General features: G+C 45.2%; 1 protein-coding gene across 1 annotated transcript in view; it reads left to right on the top strand.

Moving 5' to 3' along the window:
• The window catches only part of EXT2 (exostosin glycosyltransferase 2), a 109,642-nt gene that overhangs the window by 70,321 nt on the left and 18,361 nt on the right, over window positions 1-20,960 (top strand). Inside the window, exon 10 of the mRNA XM_065403525.1 lies at window positions 11,379-11,545. Coding sequence (XP_065259597.1) covers window positions 11,379-11,545 — 167 coding nt within the window. The remainder of the gene's footprint in view (window positions 1-11,378; window positions 11,546-20,960) is intronic.

Here is a 20,960-nt window from a genome sequence, read left to right as displayed (position 1 = left end):
TCTCCTCTATTGACAGCTCAGTCTGGGACAGTTCCTCAAATTTGTCACCTAAAAAGAATGGCTCAGGTTTGGGAATTTCCCTCACATCCTCAGCTGTGAAGACTGATGCAAAGAATTCATTTAGTTTCTCCGCAATGGCCTCATCGTCCTTGAGTGCTCGTTTAGCATCTCGATCATCCAGTGGCCCACTGGTTATTTAGCAGGCTTCCTGCTTCTGATGTACTTGAAATTTCTTTTTTGCTAATACTTTTTGAGTCTTTGGCTAGCTGTTCTTCCAATTCTTTTTTGGCCTTCCTAATTATATTTTTACATTTCATTTGCCAGAGTTTATGCTCCTTTCTATTTTCCTCACTAGGATTTAACTTCCACTTTTTAAAGGATGCTCTTTTGTCTCTCACTGCTTCTCTTGGTTAGCCATGGTGGCACTTTTTTGGTTCTCTTACTATGTTTTTTAATTTGGGGCATACATTTAAGTTGAGCTTCTATTATGGTGTCTTTAAAAAGTTTCCATGCAGCTTTCAGGGATTTCACTTTTGTTACTGTACCTTTTAATTTCTGTTTAACTAACTTCCTCGTTTGTGTGTATTCTCCCCTTTGTTATTCCCGCCTGTTAGAACAGCTTCTATATGAGGAGAGATTAAAAACTCTGGGACTTTTCAGCATGGAAAAGAGGTGACTAAGGGAGGGTATGATAGTGGTCTTTAAAATCATGAATGGTGTGGAAAAAGCAAATAAAGAAGTGTTTACTATTTCACATAACACACTAACCAGGTGTGGTTACCCAATGAAATTAATAGACAGGTTTAAAACAAGCAAAAGGAAGTAGTTCTTCACACAATGCACAGTCAACCTATGAAACTCATTGCCAAGGGATGCTGTGAAGTCCAAAGTATAACTTGGCTCAAAAAATAATTAGATAAGTCCATAGAGGATAAGTCCATTAATGGCTATTAGCCAAGATGGTCAGGGATGCAGCCCCATGCTCTGGGTGTCCATAGACTCTGATTGCCAGAAGCTGGGAGAGGAGGAAAGGGGATGGATCACTTGATAATTGCCCTGTTCTGTTAATTCCTTCTGAAGCACCTGGTACTGGCTACTGTCAGAAGACAGGGTCCTTGGCTAGATGGACCATCTGCATGACCCAGTATGGCTGTTCTTCTTTTATGTTCTCACCTGCCTCTGCCCAAAACTCACCAGAGTCAGGAAGGCTGCAAGGAGCTCTGGGATGGGCAGGGAACTTGCATCACTTTTCAGTGTGGTTTTTTTTTTTTTTTTTTTTTTTTTTTTTTTTTAAATAAATTTGTGTTCCTTTTAACACATGCAATTATGGAGGCCAATTTTCAGAGGCTAAAGAAAATCAGTGTCCTATTTTTTGATGGTTTCTATAACTGTGCAAGAAACTAAAAATAGGCCATGGGATTAATCCAGTTTATTCAGAATTGAAAATGAGGCTTGATTGATTGATAATTAGTTAATTGGATGCCAAATTTTGCAATTGGTCAGTCAGTTGAAAATGTTAATTTTAAATGGGTTAAACGTAACCAAATAAATACATGCTAGTGGTGTCTATCCACATAAATTTTCTCCCCCTTCCTATGAAGTGATCACCTACTGTATACTCAGTGTTGTTGCATGACTAAGCATACCTTAGTAGCTGCCATATAAATCACCTGTGACTTCTGTAAGGGAGTTTTAGCTACCCTCAGACCTGTTCATATGAAATAGGAAAAAGTGGATGTAGCACTTGAAAAACAATGATATAGACGATTTCTAGTCTGAATAGCATAGGTGCTGGAACTAGAGGTGCTGGGAATGCTCAGTTGCAGGGCCGGTGCAAGCACTAGGTGAACTAGGCGGGCGCCTAAAAGCCCGTTCAGGCAAGGAGGTGGAGTGGAGGTGAGCTGGGGCAGGGGGCGCGGGGAGGGCCGCCCGCAGTAACGGGGGGGGCCGCACTGGGGAACCGCTCCCTGCCCCAGATCACCTCCACTCTGCCTCCTCCGCTGAGCACACAGCCCCCGCTCTAATTCTCCTCCAATTGGCGCCGCAAGCCTGGGAGGAGAGGAGAATTAGGGCGGTGCCGGCGTACTCAGCGGAGGAGGCGGAGCGGAGGTGAGCTGGGGCAGGCTCCCCGGGCTGGGTTAGCTGCTGCGCGGGGGGTTCCCCGGGTGGCGGGCGGGGTTAGCTGCCGCAGGGGGGGCTCCTCTGGTGGGGGGGGGGGGGGCGGGTGGATGTGGTTAGCTGCCGCCGGGGGAAAGGGGGGTTAGCTGGGTGGGGGAGTGGCACAAGGTGGAAGTTTCGCCTAGGGCGCGAAACTTCCTTGCACTGGCCCTGCTCGGTTGAAGTGGTTTTCATTATGTACAGGGTTTATAGTTTGATTCGATGGCTCTCAGTATCCCCATTATATAAATTGTTCCAGCACCCCTGTGAATACTGGAAAGCTGGCATGTCTTCCTTAAAATAAGAAATTAAAAATATGTAAACAACTCTTTAATTATAATGTACAAAAAGAGCAAACTGCTTTAAGTATAGTACTTTGCATACTTTATGTTTACGTAGCATTTTTCATCTGAGCATCTCAAAACACTTGGCAAAACACATCCTGTGAGCTATATTCCCATTTTACCGTTTTAGATAGTGAGGTAAGAGAGAGGTTAAGTTTGGTGTGCAAGGTCATACAGTGAATTCTTTTTCTTCCGCCTATTACAAACATGATGAAAACCATGCCAGTGAATCAGAGTCAGGGATAAGAACCAGGAGCCCTTACTTCTAGATCCATGTTCTACCTGTAATAGAACATCTCCCTTCTGGCATTTTTTGTTTGGAATAATAATAATAATAATAATAAATAGGGCTGTCGATTCATCACAGTTAATTCACACGATTAACTCAAAAAAATTAATCGTGATAAAAAAATTAATCATGATTAATCGCAGTTTTAATCACACTGTTAAACAATAGAATACCAATTGAAATTTATTAAATATTTTTGGATGTTTTTCTACATTTTCAAATATACTGATTTCAGTTACAACACAGAATACAAAGTGTACACTGCTCACTTTATATTATTTTTGATTACAAATATTTGCACTGTAAAAACGATAAAAGAAATAGTATTTTTCACTTCACCTCATACAAGTACTGTAGTGCAATCTCTTTATCCTGAAAATGCAACTTACAAATGTAGGGCTTTTTGTTACATAACTGCACTCAAAAACAAAACAATGTAAAACTTTAGAGCCTACAAGTCCACTCAGTCCTACTTCTCGTTCGCTAAGACATACAAGTTTGTTTACATTTAATGGAGATAATGCTGCCCACTTCTTATTTACAATGTCACCATAAAGCAAGAACAGGCGTTCACATGGGAGTTTTGTAGCCAGCATTGCAAGGTATTTACGTGCCAGATACACTAAACATTCGTATGCCCCTTCATGCTTCAGCTACCATTCCAAAGGACATGCTTCCACGCTGATGATGCTCGATTAAAAAAAAAAAAAAAAAAAAAAGTGTTAATTAAATTTGTGACTGAACTTTAGGTCTCCGACTCTGTTTTAGCTGCATTTTGCCATATATTTCATGTTCTAGCAGTCTCGGATGATGACTCAGCACGTTGTTCATTTTAAGAACCCTTTCGCTGCAGATTTGACAAAAATGTAAAGAAGGTACCAATGTGAGATTTCTAAAGATAGCTACAGTACTTGACCCAAGGTTTAAGCATCTGAAGTGCCTTCCAAAATCTGAGAGGGATGAGGTGTGGAGCATGCTTTCAGAAGTCTTAAAAGAGCAACACTCCGATGCAGAAACTATAGAACCCAAACCACCAAGAAAGAAAATCAACCTTCTGCTGGTGGCATCTGACTCAGATTATGAAAACGAACATGCGTCAGTCCTCACTGCTTTGGATTGTTATCGAGCAGAACCTGTCATCAGCATGGACGTATGTCCTCTGGCATGGTGGATGAAGCATGAAGGGACATATGAATCTTTAGCATACCTGGCATGTAAATATCTTGCGACGTCAGCTGCAACAGTGCCATGCAAACGCCTGTTCTCACTTTCAGGTGACATTGTGAACTAGAAGACGACAGCATTATCTCCTGCAAATGTAAAAAATCTTGTTTGTCTGAGCGATTGGCTGAACAAGAAATGGGACTGAGTGGACTTGTAGGCTCTAAAGTTTTACATTGTTCTAATTTTGAATGCAGTTATTTTTTGTAGATTATTCTACATTTGTAAGTTCAACTTCCATAATAAAGAAATTGCACTGCAGTACTTGTATTAGGTGAATTGAAAAATACTATTTTGTTTTTTTACAGTGAAAATATTTATTAAAGTGAGCACTGTACACTTTGTATTCTGTGTTGTAATTAAAATCAATATATTTGAAAATGTAGAAAACATCAAAAGTATTTAAATAAATGGTATTCTGTTATTGTTTAACAGTACAATTAATCGTGATTAATTTTTTTAATCGCTTGACAGCCCTATTAATAATAAAAAGTTAGGGGGGAAAGCATTGATTTGGATTTTAAGATCTGCAGTCTTCCATCTTGAGCTGTGATCTTATTAGATTCTGTAAAGTAAGCTTAGCTTGGGCTCTTCCAGTACTTGAATGGAAGACGCGCTCTCCCTGCTCCCCCCCCGAAACCAAGGTGCTTACAAGTAGTGGCAATGATGATTCAGTCACTGCTAAGCCTATGTCCCAGTGTAGTGTTAGATGACATGCTTTTTGATGACACAGGAAAACAAGATCCCGGTTCCTTGCCTTTGAACCCATGTCATGAGCAATGTTCTAGGAATAGAATTTAATTACAGCTGCAGAAGAATGCACTAACAGCAAAAAAAAAAAAAAAAAAAAAAAAATCTTTTGAAGACCACATGAAATTTTAGTGGCGTTTGTATTTAATTTCTTGGTAAGAGTGGTGGATTTTTGTTTTGAAACAAAATTGAGAAGAAATCCCCTGGCTGATAACCATTTAAAAACATGTCTAATTTTGAACGTAACCCCTTTTCACTGCCCCTTTAAACACATCTCTCTGATCCTGGTCTTACAGTCACTTTAGACCGCATGGGATATGAACTGTATGTAAATGGGTTGTCAGCCCAGCTGTAGTGCCAGCAGACAAACATGACTTTACGTGTACGGTATTAATAAAAAATGGTTTAAAGCTTTGAAATATTATAGGAGAAAGTGATGTTTTTCACTCGCTCTGCATTTACTAAAATAAATATTGTGGTCTAAGTGTCTGCTGCTGGAATATTTGTGTAGGCAGAAATGTTTTTTTTTAAATTCTCTCCATCCTATCAAATACTTCCCTCCTCCCTTTTTGCTCGCATTTAAGTCTAAATTACTGGTTTTGAAGTTTAAGAAAATACATACAGCATGTGATAGAAGTTTCCAACAAGTTTTCATCATGTTAGTTTTAGGCAGAAGAAGAACCTCTCCCCTCCAGCACCCCCCATGTTTGTTCCCAAGCCTATGACTTTGGAGGGTGTTTACTTTGGATGGTCATCGCTGTGGCTATTACTTTGTGCTGCAATTTCATTTATTCAGGGTATTACATAGTGCCATCAGCCCAAAATGCTGCTCTACACTATATTTTTTAATTGTGTTGAGATTGGCTTATTTAGACATTAGTATCACCTCCACCATTGTTTATTTGGTGGATACCTTGGACTAAAAGGGTGGATGGGGTAGACAGGACAAAGTTAATACTTTGTCCTTCTGTAGTGTTGTCTTTTAGTTTTTACACAACATATGTAATATGAAGGAACCACACAAGGAGATACAAACAACCTAAGTGTATGGAACATTTAAGGCCTAGTTACAAATACACGCTGCTGCTCTAGCAAGGTTCTGGTGGCTTCCGAAACATAGAAGACAGTCAGGGGCCTTTAGTGGGCTCACAAACTATTTAAATTTGTATTACCCCATTCATATACACAGGTATGTTTCTTCTAAAAGATCTCAAAGTGTCTTACAAACATTAAACCTTACACCACCTTTGTGAGGTAGATGCATATGATTATAGATAAAAGGAAGCAGAGGTGTAAGTGACTTACACATTAGAGAGTAAATGGGTAGCAGAGCTGTGAATAGAACATTAGAGTCCTAGCTCCTGATAAATGGTTCTAACTATTAAAGCTTGCTATCTCCTGATGTTAGGATGACTAGTAAAATGAAAAATGTTTGGAGTTTTTATTGAACGTTACTAGGGAAAATAAATGTTCTCAGTGCTGAATCAGACATTGAATTTCAATGACTTTTTCCTTATAAAAGAACCTGAGATTAGCAATGGGTGAATGGAGGGAGTTTTCTTGCACTGTGTTGTAAGTCATGGTGATAATGGTTAGGATTAGAGACCCAGCGCTCTGCTCAAATCAGTTGGATCATCTACTAGCATGGAGAGCAAGGAAGGCGAGAGTTGTTTTAAAACGTCCATCTTCCTTACTAACCTAAATAGAGAAAGTAATCAATACAACTTTATTCCATATTTGCTTATACGCCACCTTGCTCTAAGCTGTGCAGAAATCTGTTGTTCTGAGAATTTGTATTAAAATACTAATAATTGCCATGAAAAATTATTAGTCTTCTATTCATTAAATAATAGCAACTCTGTTTCTGTTGTTTTTACAAATGCAAAGTGAAATCTAGAATTTGCTTGCTTCAAGGGCTTTGACTGGAATCTAACTATGACAAAGGATTTCCTAAAACTGTTTCTGGTCAGAACAATGCAGCTTTCGCATGCTTAACTACCGATGACCTGAATGGCTGAGAGCCAGTAGCTTTTGTTTAGCACTGTAGTATGTAGTGCTGGATGAGTGTGAACACACAGTTTGATTGCTATTCAGGGATATAAAAAGTTCATATAGATGAATTCTTCACCTACTCTCCGAGCCCCATGGATTCTTTCATTTCCCCCATATTACTTTATCCTCCATAGCTTTGAGACCCCAAGTCACTTGCTGCCTCCTTTCAGCTGATGACTGGTTGTGACTTACTTTGGAGTCTGCAGATTGAGCTGTGGTGCTGACAAAAACTGAGTGTTGCAAGTCATTCGAGCACCCACTAGTGTTAATCTCACTGCCTTCCAATACAAGGAGGGAGAGAGACTGGAATCAGATGTAAACCACTTGTGTGGCAAAGGCAGAGCATGGGTCCCACAAAACCACCCAGATGAAAATGAATTTTCTGAAGTGTTTGTTTGTTTGTTTTACAGTCTCAAGAACCACCTCAGGGTAGGAATCTGAAATAATCATATTTCCAGTAAATATCATGCTATTGCTTCTCCTTTCTTTTGGCCACTCACACATGCCAGCCCCCTCCTTCCAAAATATCTTTCCAAGAAAAACCTGCTCCTGAAGATTCTTCAGTGTGGTTTGGAAAGGGGGTTTTGTTTTCCCAGTAAAGTAGTCTTGTGTTTGGACGCCAGTGCTTATGAACTGTGCAAAGCTCTGGGAGTTTTTTGAGTATTGTATCAGCCATAAAGTTTGAGAGCCCTAGCTGGCAGTGAGAACATGCACATTCACCCACAGCAGCAAGCTCCACTTGTGTGAGTGTTGGAATGAAGTGGGTGTGTGTTCCCCTGTGGAACTAACAGTATTACAGTGTCTCTGCTCTTTAATTAGGTTCTGAACTCATTTTAGTGTTAATGGACTGACAGTGGGAAAAGGGTGAATGTCTGTTTACTTGCAAGTCGTAAAAAGAAGCAGAGCTGGAACTCAACTCTGGGGGCTGATTCTGGACTTCTACAGAGTTGGGAATGTGTGCATGTATAATTTGTACATCCCTCCCCACCGCATTCATTGTCACTGCTGATGACATCCAGTCTTGATTTGAAGACTTCAAAAGGTGGAGAATCCACCACTTGTCTTGGTAGTTTGTTCCAATGGTTAATCACCCTCACTGTTAGAAATAAGGTACTATATATATATATATATATATATATATAATTTTTTTTTAATTTGTCTGGCATCAGCTTCCAGAAATTGGTTCTTTTTATGTTTTCTTCTCTCAGTTGAAGAGCTCTTTTGTACCCAGTCTTTTCTGCACATGAAGGGACTTACACAATGTAATCAAGTCATCTCTCTTTTTGATAAACTAAACAGATTGCGTTCTTTACGTATGCCACTGTGTTAAGGCATTTTCTCCAGCCTTCTAATCACTTTTGTGGCTATTTTCTACAGCTGCTTCAGTTTTTCCACAACCTTTTAAAAATGTGTACGCTAGAACTTCCAATGTCGGTCTCACCCAAAAAGTATAACGCAGTCCAAAGGCTGGAAATTGAAGCTAGATAAATTCAGGTGGGAAGTAAGGCATACATTTTTAACAGTGAGGGTAATTAACCATTGAAACTAATTTACAAAAGGTTGTAGTGGATTCTCCATCACTGACAATTTTGAAATCAAGATTGGATTTTTTTTTCCTAAAAGCTCTGCTCTAGGAATTATTTTGGAGATGTTCTGTGGCCTGTGCCATACAGGAGGTCAGACTATATGATAACACTGGTCCCTTCTGTCTTTGGAATCTATAAATGCCCTATACAGAGGTAAAGTCACCTCCCTGCTTTTACTCACTACTCTACTCTTTAGATATTCAAAGATCACATTGGGCTTTTTTTGCCACAGCATTGCACTGGGAGTTGCTTGTCGATTGTGATCCCTAAATCCTTTTCCGAGTCACTGCTTTCCCAGACAGAGTCTCCTGTTATGTAGCTATGGACTACATTCCTTGTTCTTGGATGTATAACTTGTGTTTTAATAGAGCCAAATACAATTATTTTGAATAGGCCTATCTTACCAAGAAACATATGTCACTCTGTATGGCTGCCCTGTCCTCATCATTATTTACTGTTCTGCCAATCTTGGTGCCATCTGCAGATTTTATCAGCAGCGATTTTATATTTGCTTTGAGGTCACTGAAAATGTTGAATAACGTCAAGACTACTAGCAGTCCCTGCAGTACCCTGTTAGATGCATCCACATTCAATTATGATTCCCCGTGGACCTTATGAGTCAGTTAGCCAGTTCTTAATACATTTAACATGTGCCTCCCTACTTTTAATGCTCTTGTATCTTGTTACTTCCTTGCATAATCCACTCCATCATTAATACCAATTTTCAATGTCCAATTGTCTGTTATCCCACAAATATCTGTATCATCTTCTACACTTTCTCTTATGCACCCTTCTTCATGAGGTCACTACCCTCTCCTCATTCCAATTGTCCTAAAAAACAACTGTGACTACAAGAGATCAGCCAACCAGTGTTGGCTGGGTTGTGGAGTAGGCAAGGTTAGCTCTGTTTTATTTTATTTTATTTTAAAAAGCTTTTAGATAATTTGATACTGTTGCGAACCATCAATTTTGCAATAGCTACCATTGTTAACCTTTTGCATTAGAAAGACTGTTTTTAAACATGCAAATTTAGAAAATGAAGAGTTGATGCTTAATATTGAAATCTTAGCTCTATTACTTTGTGCTTATTACAATATTTTTAATTACTCAAGCTATGTCTCTGATAGAATAGAATACAATGTTTTGCAACAATAGATGCATGTGTAGCATGTTGTAATATATTTTAACTGCAAATAAGTGTTAATGCAGTTGTTTCAATTACCAAATTTAAGCACAGAAACCCAAACTGTAATATTCTCATGGCAAAGTTGACATGCTCCATTTGCGTATGTATACTTTATTATGAGTTAAACTATTGTGTATAATTTGTCATAGTTCGTGTAATAGGGTGTACTTGTAGAATTCTTTTTTTAGCTTGGTTTAATCCTGATACCTTAGATTTTTCAGAAGACCTCCCCCCCTCCCCCCAAATTAATTTTCTCATATGTGATAATTCAATCTATAACCATTAATGGCAATGAACTTTTTAGCGATCTCTGTTTTTCTCTGATGCATTTAGTATTTAGCTCTGTTGGAGCTGTAAAGAGTAAACTCCCCTTCAAATTCTTTGACCTGAACAGATTCTGAACAGGTGATTACTTTCTGCCTCCCTCAATTCTCCCTACAGTTTCAATTGGATAAAATATTCTTATTTGCTTCCTGTCTTAAGCTGTCACATAGCAATACTATGTCCTGTTAAACAGTTCCCACATACTGCGCTAGTGGTGGCTGCATTTCAGTGATAGGCCTAGTAACCCCTGTGTATATATGTTTGTAAAGATCTTAATTGCACTGTGGAAATATAACAGGTTATCTCTCTGGTTGCTATTTTTGCCTAGTTGAAAATAAGGTACAGTAACTCCTTGCTTAACGTTGTAGTTATGTTCCTGAAAAATGTGACTTTAAGCGAAACTATGTTAAGCGAATCCAATTTCCCCATAAGAATTAATGTAAATGGGGGGGGGGGTTAGGTTCCAGGGACATTTTTTTCACCAGACAAAACAAACACACACACAGACACACACACACTATAAGTTTTAAACAAACAGTTTAATACTGTACACAGCGATGATTGTGAAACTTGGTTGAGGTGGTGGAGTCAGAGGGTGGGATATTTCCCAGGGAATGCCTTACTGCTAAATGATGAACTAGCTTTTGGCTGAGCCGTCAAGGGTTAACCCATTGTTGTTAATGTAGCCTCACACTCTACAAGGCAGCACAAATGGAGGGAGGGGAGACAGCATGGTAGACAGAGACACACACCCTGTGTGTGAGAGAGAGAGAGAGATGCACATTGCCCCTTTAAGTACACTGACCTCACTCTAAGTAAACTGCCTTGTTAAATAGATCATCAAGTTGAGACAGCAACTGCTCCCAGGAAGCTCCCTCCGTCCTGAGCCCTGTCCTGTCATCCCCCCACCATGGAGATGGGGTAAATGGGGTGCAGAAGCAGGGGGGAAGGGGGACACCCTGACATTAGCGCCCCACCTCCCCCACACAGCAAGCAGGAGGCTCCCAGGAGCAGCTCCAAGGCAGAGGTCAGGAGCAGCACATGGCAGTGGGGGAGGGACAGCTGAACTGCCAGGCAATTGCTAGCCTACTGGGCGGCTGCTGCACAGGGAACTTTGTGGAGTGGGGAGCTGACGGGGAGCTGCCGGTCCACCCTGGTTCCAAGCTCCCACCAGCTAGCTGCAATGGGCTGCTCTTCCTGCAAGCAATGGACAAAGCAGGCAGCTGCCAAACGACATTATAAGGGAGCATTGCACAACTTTAAACCAGCATGTTCCCTAATTAATCAGCAACGAAACAACGTTAACCGGGATGACTTTAAGTGAGGAGTTACTGTATAAATCAAACACCCACAACCTTTTGTGAGGGGTTAGAATACTGAGGGGAAAAATCAAGCTGAGGATGGGATGCAGTCTTAATAAGAATCAAAATCTAATAGTGAATTCTTTCTCTCTTAATGTTTCTCCTCAGACTCTCTATGGCCAAAGATTCGGGTTCCACTGAAGGTTGTGAAGACCACAGAAAACAAGCTTAGTAACCGCTTCTTCCCCTATGATGAGATTGAAACGGAGGCCGTCTTGGCCATTGATGATGATATCATCATGTTGACCTCTGATGAACTACAGTTTGGTTATGAGGTAAGAGGATTCGTTTTTTTCCTCACTGTGTTATGCTATTTGCCTAACACTGTGTGTATATATAAGTATCGCATGGGGAAGAGGGCCACATGATCAGCTGGTATAAGTCGTCATAGCTCCATTGACTTCAGTAAATCAGTACCAATTTACACCCACTGAGGATCTGGCCTAAAAAAGGTTGGAGGCTCATAACTTTTTGAAAAGCCTTTTAGCTATAGGAAAATTCTTAGCCAACAGTAAATACCTTGTAAATGGCCTGTCAGTGCCATGAGTCTCCAGAAAATTCTGTATACTTTAAACAAAAGAAATCCCTGCTAGGTGGGAATGGAGTCTATGGCTCTTTAATTTCAGTAACTTCTATTGGCATGAAAAGTCACAGAGGTTCTTCTTCGAGTGCTTGCTCATATCTATTCCAATTAGGTGTGCGCGCGCTGCGTGCACAATCGTCGGAGAATTTTCTACCGTAGCAACACCCGGTGGGTCGGCTGTGGAGCCCCCTGGAGTGGCGCCTTCATGGTGCTGGATATATACCCCAGCCGACCCAGCGCCCCCTCAGTTCCTTCTTACCGCCCGTGACGGTCGTTGGAACTGTGGAGCGCGGCATAGCTGTTCTCCACTCTCCCTAGCTTTACTTGTTCATTCTTGTAGATAGTTGTTGGTATATACTTTTAGATTAGTAGTTTGTTGTTAATAGTTTTGTAGAGTAGTTATAAATAGTTAGTGGGGGTTAAGGGGACTATTATCCCCCACTTTCCCCCGGCGCGCAGCCGGGCTCATGCCCAAGGCTCCTGGCTTTAAGCTGTGCGCGACCTGTGCTAAGCCTATGCTAACGGGAGACCCTCACGACTCTTGTCTGAAGTGTTTAGGGGAGTCTCACCAGACGGACAAGTGTAAGATCTGCAAGGCTTTCAGGCCCAGGACCAAAAAGGAGCAGGACTTTAGACTTAAGCAGCTCCTTATGGAGGCGGCACTTAGCCCAGATCTTCCTTCGGCGCGCCAAGTTCTGGCACCGAGCGCCTCGGTGCGCAGCGCCCCAGCGGCGCCGTCCGGTACTACACCGCGAGCAGACGTGGATAAGGCCCCACGGCACCGTCCTCCCTCGGCACCGCGTCCACCGCAAGCCCCTCGGCGCCGTTCCCTGTCTCCGGGACATAAAAGACCCCGCAAGACCCAGGATGCTGCCGTCCAACAGGCACCGGCTCCCCCCGCACCGGTGGTAGAGCCGTGTCCGGCTTCGGAGCGCCAGAGGGTGCAGGCATCGTCAACACCGTTGACTCCGGCACCAGGTGTAGGGCCGTTGAGTCCGGTGCGGACTGGCTCACTGCCGAGTCCGGTGGTTGAGCCCTGTCTCCCTTCTACGCCGGAGACTTTTGCAACGGCGAAAGACCTCATCGCCCTCACGGAGCCGGCACCGTCTCAGCCAGCGGCACCGCATCCCCTTCGCACGGTGCAATCCAGGGGCAAGCCTGCCCTGATACGCCCTCCATCTCTGAGCGTGGACTCGCGGCACCGCTCCCGGTCTCGGAGCAGGTCCCGACGCCGCTCGCAGTCCCGGAACCGATCTTCATCTCGGCGCCGGTCGTACTCGCGGCCCAGATCTTCCTCCCGGCACCGATCTACTTCTCGCCACCGACCTGAGCATCGGTACCGGTCGGAGTCCAGACGCAGTTCCCGGCACTGGTATGAGCGCCGCTCCCGTTCGCGAGGCCGCTCCCGGCACCGAGTCTACAGACGGTCTTCATCTTCGCGATCCAGATCTGGATCCCGGTACCGGCATGGCCATCGGCACCGTTCTCGATCCCGGTACCGCTCACCGGCACCGCACAGAGACCGCTCGCCTGTGGACCGGCACCACTCAGCACCGTACCAGGACGAGCCCCTGCAATCACGCACGGCACCGCCCTGGCCCTCAAGATCGGCGTCTCGCTCGTCGGAAGCGGCTTCCCGATCAGCATACCCTGCTCAGGGTCAGGCTGCAGACGACTTGGGTCATTGGCAGGATGGGGCAGAGGACCCTCGACAGGACCCTGCACATTGGTCTTTCTGGACCCCATGGGCATATCACCAAGCTCAAGGGGCTCCACCAGCGGCCTCTCGCTCGGCACATTCTGAGCCCAGGGTTCCTGAGGCCACCATCTCCCGTCCTCCCCCAGGGGGCATGGAGGCTCCCGTGCCGACACCCACGCAGGCCCCAGACCCCGGTACAGGGGATCCTGCACATCAGGAACCCTTGGAGCCGGACCCTCATCTGGATCCTTTACCCCCTGAGGCGGTGTCCTCATCCTCCCCAGATGAGGCGGTGGCGGGTACAACAGCCTCAGGCCCACCTCCAATAGACCTCCGTGCCCACCTAGACTTGTTACGTAGGGTGGCACGGAACATGGACCTACAGGCTGAGAAGATAGTGGAGGTGGAGGACCCGGTGGGGAGCATCCTCTCGGCTGATGCCCCATCCCGGGTGGCGTTGCCCATTATTCGTACGATTCAGGCTAACGCTAATGCCATATTGCAAACCCCGGCCTCCATTCCTCCCACTGCCAGAGGTGTAGAGAGGAAGTACTTTGTCCCCTCTAAAGACCATGAGTACCTCTATACACATCCTCCGCCGTGTTCACTAGTAGTCTCCTCAGTGAACGCAAGAGAGCGTCATGGTCAGCAGGCGGCAGCGCCCAAATCGAAGGACGCCAAACGCTTCGATTTGTTTGGACGTAAGGTTTATTCAGCGGGGGGTCTGCAGCTCAGAACCGCAAACCCACAGGCGCTCTTGAGTCGGTACAATTACAACTCATGGAATTCCATGGGTAAATTTAAAGAGTTGGTCCCCCAGGACTCGAGAGAGGAGTTCGGGGCCCTAGTGGAGGAAGGTAAAAAGGTGGCTAGGACCTCCTTGCAGGCCTCCCTGGACATAGCGGACTCTGCTGCCAGGACACTAGCATCGGGGATAGCCATGAGACGCGTCTCCTGGCTTCAGGTATCGGGGTTACCGCCAGAACTGCAGCAGACCCTGCAAGATCTGCCGTTCGAGGGCCAGGGGTTGTTCTCGGACAAGACGGACTCTCGGTTGCAGAGCCTCAAGGACTCCAGAACCATCATGCGCTCCCTGGGGTGCATGTCCCAGGACCCCAGCGCAGGCCCTTTAGGCCCCAGCCACAAAGGTTCTACCCTCCTCCTCGTCCAAGACAAGACTTCCCCAGAAGGCGGGGGCGAGGTGGTAGACGGAGGTCGACCAGCCCCCAACCCGGTCAGAACCAAGGCCCTCCTAGACCACCTTTGGGGCCTAGGCAAAATTTTTGAAGGTGCGCTCGAGGACGGCGTGCCAGCCACTACCCAGGATCCATTCCCTTTCTTTCGGGATCGCCTCTCCCGTTTCCACCGTGCTTGGTCCCTTATAACCTCAGACCGTTGGGTCCTTCGCACGGTGGACAGGGGATACGCTCTCCAGTTTTCTTCGTTCTCCCCTCCCCGTCCCTCTTCATGGACCCTTCTCACGAGCATCTCCTTACACAGGAGGTTTTTGGGCTCCTCTCTATGGGGGCCATAGAGGAGGTTCCGCCAGAGTTAAGGGGCAGAGGGTTTTACTCCCGCTACTTCCTGACCCCCAAAGCAAAAGGGGGTCTGTGACCCATTTTAGATTTACGCGGACTCAACAAATTCATAGTAAAGTTGAAGTTCCGCATGGTCTCCTTGGGGACCATCATCCCTTCCCTGGATCCTGGAGACTGGTACGCTGCCCTCGACATGAAGGACGCATATTTTCATATAGCAATCTACCCCCCCCACAGGCGCTTCCTTTGATTTGTAGTAAACAATGTGCACTACCAATTTGCCGTCCTTCCCTTCGGCTTGTCCGCGGCTCCGAGAGTGTTCACCAAATGTATGGCTGTTGTGGCAGCATACCTTCGTCGACAAAGGATACAGGTGTTCCCGTATCTAGACGACTGGCTGGTGCGCGGCTGCACGAGGGAGCAAGTTCAAGCTCACGTCCAGATAATACTACAAACATTCCACGAGTTAGGCATTTTACTCAACAAAGAAAAGTCCACTCTTGAGCCAACCCAGAGAATAGAGTTTATCGGGGCAGTCTTAGACTCCAGACTCGCCCGAGCTCTTCTGCCAGACACTCGGTTTCACACCATCACAAACATCATCCACGGACTCCAGGTCTTCCCGATCACCACAACAAGGATGTGCCTCAGCCTGTTGGGACGCATGGCCTCTTGTACTTACGTAACCAGGCATGCCAGACTTCGGCTTCGCCCACTTCAGGCCTGGGTATCGTCGGTGTACCGTCCTTATCGGGACAACCTGAACATGGTGGTCACGGTTCCGAACTCGGTCTTGACCTCTCTCACCTGGTGGCTGGATCACAAGGCGGTTTGCGCAGGAGTGCCGTTTCACGCCCCACAACCCTCCCTGCACCTGGTCACGGATGCTTCATCTCTAGGTTGGGGCGCTCACCTCGGGGAGCACCATACCCAGGGCCTGTGGACCGCATCCCAACTAGCTCTGCACATCAGTGTTCGAGAGCTGATGGCGGTGCGCCTAGCCTGTCAGGCATTTCTCGGTCTCCTACATGGCCATTGCATGTCAGTCCTCACAGACAACACCACGGCCATGTTCTACATCAACAAGCAAGGAGGAGCCTGGTCGTCTCTCCTATGCCAAGAGGCCATTCGCCTGTGGGAGTTCTGCATTGCCCACTCGATACATCTCATGGCATCGTTCCTCCCTGGAGTCCAGAACACTCTAGTGGACCGTCTCAGCAGATCCTTCCAGACGCACGAGTGGTCGATTCGCCCGGATATCATCCATTCCATCTTCCAGAGGTAGGGATTTCCCCAGGTCGACCTGTTCGCCTCACGAGCCAACAGGAAGTGCCATGTGTTCTGCTCCCTCCAAGGGCGATCTCCGGGCTCCCTGTCGGACGCTTTCCTCCTATCGTGGAAAGACCAGCTGTTATACGCTTTCCCTCCATTTCCACTGGTCCACAGTGTACTGCTCAAGCTACGCAGAGACAAGGCATGTATGATTCTAGTCGCCCCAGCTTGGCCAAGACAGCACTGGTACATCACGCTTCTGGAGCTATCGGTACAAACTCCGATCACGCTTCCTTTGTGCCCAGACTTGATCTCTCAGGACCACGGCCGACTCTGTCACCCTGACCTGCAATCGCTCCACCTTACAGCGTGGATGCTCCATGGCTGAATCGGACAGAGCTACGATGCTCACATCCCGTGCAACAGATTCTGCTGGGAAGTAGAAAGCCCTCTACACGGACCACTTACTTAGCCAAGTGGAAACATTTCTCCTGTTGGTGCGAGCAGCGGGCCACGCCCCCCTTGCAGGCGTCTATTCCTCTTATACTTGAATATCTCCTATCCCTAAAACAGCAGGGCTTGGCGATATCTTCGGTCAGGGTTCACCTGGCCGCTATATCGGCATTCCACCCAGGAGAACACGTTTCCTCGGTCTTCTCTAACCCGATGGTCGTCAGATTCCTCAAGGGCTTAGACCAGCTATACCCACAGCAACGCCAACCCGTTCCGGCGTGGGATCTTAACCTGGTTCTCTCCAAGCTCACAGGGCCCCTGTTCGAGCCACTGGCTACCTGCTCACTCCTTTACCTATCTTGGAAGACAGCCTTCTTTGTAGCCATCACTTCAGCAAGGCGTGTTTCTGAAATCAGGGCGCTCACGTCTGAGCCTCCATACACAGTCTTCCATAAAGACAAGGTGCAGCTTTGCCCCCACCCTGCCTTTCTTCCCAAGGTGGTATCAGCTTTTCATGTGAACCAAGATATATTTCTCCCGGTCTTCCATCCTAAGCCGCACGCCACCCGTCAAGACCAGCGTATGCACTCCTTGGATGTACGCAGGGCCCTTGCTTTCTATATTGAGCGTACGAAACCGTTTAGGAAGACGACGCAACTCTTCGTTGCAGTGGCCGACCGGATGAAAGGCTTGCCGGTCTCCTCGCAACGTCTCTCCTCTTGGATCACGTCCTGCATTCGTGCTTGCTACGACCTGGCCGGTGCCCCGACGCCGCGCCTCACCGCCCACTCCACGAGGGCCCAAGCCTCCTCGACTGCCTTCCTGGCTCACGTCCCGATCCAGGACATTTGTAGAGCGACAGTTTGGTCATCGGTCCACACCTTCGCCGCTCACTATGCGCTTGTACAGCAGTCTAGAGACGATGCTGCATTTGGATCAGCGGTTCTGCATTCAGCGATGTCTCACTCCGACCCCACCGCCTAGGTAAGGCTTGGTAGTCACCTAATTGGAATCGATATGAGCAAGCACTCGAAGAAGAAAAAGCGGTTACTCACCTTTGTAATTGTTGTTCTTCGAGATGTGTTGCTTGTATCCATTCCAAACCCGCCCCCCTTCCCCACTGTCGGAGTAGCCGGCAAGAAGGAACTGAGGGGGCGCTGGGTCGGCTGGGGTATATATCCAGCGCCATGAAGGCGCCACTCCAGGGGGCTCCACAGCCGACCCACCGGGTGTTGCTAGGGTAGAAAATTCTCCGACGATCGTGCACGTGGCACGCGCACACCTAATTGGAATGGATATGGGCAACACATCTCGAAGAACAACAGTTACAAAGGTGAGTAACCGCTTTTTTTGCCAAAGTTAATACCTCAGGTCTGTTTCTATGGGAGAGCTTCACAGTAAATAAGGTTCACATGTGTCCATTCTGTATTATTGCTTATCTTGGATTTGGTGGGTCCAGCTGTGACAATTTGTTCTGTGACCAATAGAAATATTGTTGCATTGCTCTAGAATATTTTTAGCAGCTAAGCACCTTCAAATAAATGAATGATTCTCAGTAAGCATAACACCTGAGCTATTCTAACAAATGGGAATCAAATGTGACTGAAAGTTTTCTGTTTACTGGTCTCTTAGATCAGTAGCTAGCAGTTGCTCCACTGGATAGTACCCTATGTACACCTCCTTTTTGTATGAAGTAGTGGACAAGCAAGGTCCAGAGGTTAAGTATTAAGAACAGGAAAGGCCTCCTGAGGGGAAAGTGTTTAGCACTAGGTGCGGCACAACAAAAAGGGAGGTTGATATGGGCTGTCAAGTGAGAGATGCACAAGACACATGGTGGAGGCAGTGAGGACGCAGTGGCTGCTGTTACAGTGATGGTATCAACAAATAGAAAAATAGAGTCCAAATCAATTAGCCATGGCATTAGAAGGAAGGTGAAATTTTTAAATCTGTACCTGAGTCATCTGTCAAAATGACCACACATTTAAAGGGAAGTAGTCAGTTTCACTTGCTTCTGAAATTTAGGTTTTAAAGAAGGGGGTTGAAATTTCTTTTATGGCATTTTTCTCCTTCCTTTTTTATATTTGGGTATATGACACAGTATATAGAATCTGACATTACTATAACACCTGTGTAAAAACAACAATGCTTTGTGTTGTGGAAATAGAAGTCTTTTTTCCAAAATCTAGTATTAGTAGAAATATTGGGTGAATTTAAATTTTCTTTTAAAACCAAGTCAGGAAAGGGTGGGTTTTTGTTGTTGTTTGTATGTATGTATTATTTACACTTTGCTGGAGAATGGGGAGTTCAAACAGAATGACACTGGGCTTAATGCGTGAGAGCTGGACCGTGACACCGAGGAGTTAATTTCATTGCCCAGAGTGAAATAACAAAATCGAACAGCATAAAATACTGGAAAGTAAAATAAATGTTGCAATCTGTTCGCTGTTACTAATCTAACCTGCTAACATAGGCTTTTGTCAAGATGTATAACTTTAGTATCCCTGTAATGTGAATCCTCTCCAAGTGAGAGAAACTTTTAGCCAATTACCAGTTTTTGGATTCAAGAAGTTATTTGTGGAAACTTAGGTGTGTTGACTTAAACAATAACAATTTTTTTAAAGTAGTGGAGACAGAGTGCCACATGTCTTCACAGGGAAATATGTCCCTTGGGAGTGTAACGGTTACATGTTAGTATGTGAGACATGAAAGGAGAACTAAAAGAAGGCAATTGTGGGAAGGGTTCTTTATGGCCATGTTGGTCTATACTGCGTTTTCCCCTTGATGTTCCCCCCATTGCTAATGACAGTTCATCTCCGTCATTGGGAAGTCTACTGCCCTGAGCATTTTAAACACTGTACTGCATAGAACTGTTCTGAAAAGGGTTAGATAGCAAAGTGGTGATATCATTGGCAGCCATCAGAGCCCTGTCTATATTAGTGCTTCTACTCTTGCTACCAGCTGTGGGGCTGAAGTGGTGGTAGTAATGGTGGAAAGTTTTAGAGGAGAAAAATGTCATGTTAACAGAGCTTCTGACTGGCGTGCGGTGTAAACACTGCCTCCGTTACCAGTTTAATTCTCGTGTCACCGTAAGTCTTGCTCAAACTGAAACAAAAATAAATACAAGAAAACCTAAAAAGTTTCCTAAGTAGTTCCAAAATGAACCTTCACTACTGGTGGTGCAAAGCTCTGAGGGCTTCTGTTTAAAGACTCTAACTGAAGGTCACTACTGCCGGTGATCTTAGGTTGTATTTCAGCAAGAAATCATGAGAATCAAAAATAAGGAGTGTGCATATCCACAGAAGTAATACTTTACACATACATAACAAAGCACTTCACAGGTGTTAAGTCTCTTATGCCCCCATGTTAGGAGATTATTATCCTCATGGGGAAAATTGTGGCAAAAAGTAGTGTAAGTGACTTCCTCAAGTTTACAGTTACTAAGTATCAGGAATTTAAATCAGGTACTCATGACTCCCCATCTGCTCTAACCATTAGACCACGTTATCCAGTCCAGGGCTTGTCTGCAGGGAGACTTAGTGAATGGCAAGCCAGGGTGTAACTGTATAGCACACTAGGCTGTTGTGTGCTGAGTTGCCATGTTTGAAACAGCAGTATGTCAAAGCATACTAGGGAACTTCTAGCACACAGTAGGTGACTTAGTGTTCGGCAGGCTAGTGTACTGTAGATTTACACCCTGGCTTGTTGCACAGTAATTCTGCATGTAGAGAAACCCTTATTTGCCTGCTGTGGGCCAGATGCTTGGGTTGCAGGACTGCCTGAGTAACAGCTTGCATGGGTGAATTTAGCTGTTTGGATACAGCATTACTTTGTCTGGGAGACATATTTTGCAGTCCCCTAGTTTAACTGTAAAACCATTCTAGTTTAATACACTGCCATGTAGGTAGAATAGTAAAATACCTTATCAAATATGTAACTGAAGCAAGCCCAAGGCTAGTTTGAATCAATATATTTTTAGATTACTAGTTTTTTTGTTTTTTTTAAATACTGAATCATACAAAAGTATGGCAACTTATTTTACTTCTACAATTTTCCCTCTTAAGGCCGCGGGTAATACAGTTCCTGCTCTCCAGCCCAGGAATCAGGGACTGCAGATTGATCTTCTCTGGCCCTGAGTGTCTTTGACT

Source organism: Emys orbicularis, chromosome 4, assembly GCF_028017835.1.
Source record: "Emys orbicularis isolate rEmyOrb1 chromosome 4, rEmyOrb1.hap1, whole genome shotgun sequence".
Lineage (NCBI taxonomy): Eukaryota > Metazoa > Chordata > Testudines > Emydidae > Emys > Emys orbicularis.
The sequence above is the reverse complement of the archived record's forward strand: the minus strand, read 5'-3'. Positions and strand labels throughout refer to the sequence as shown.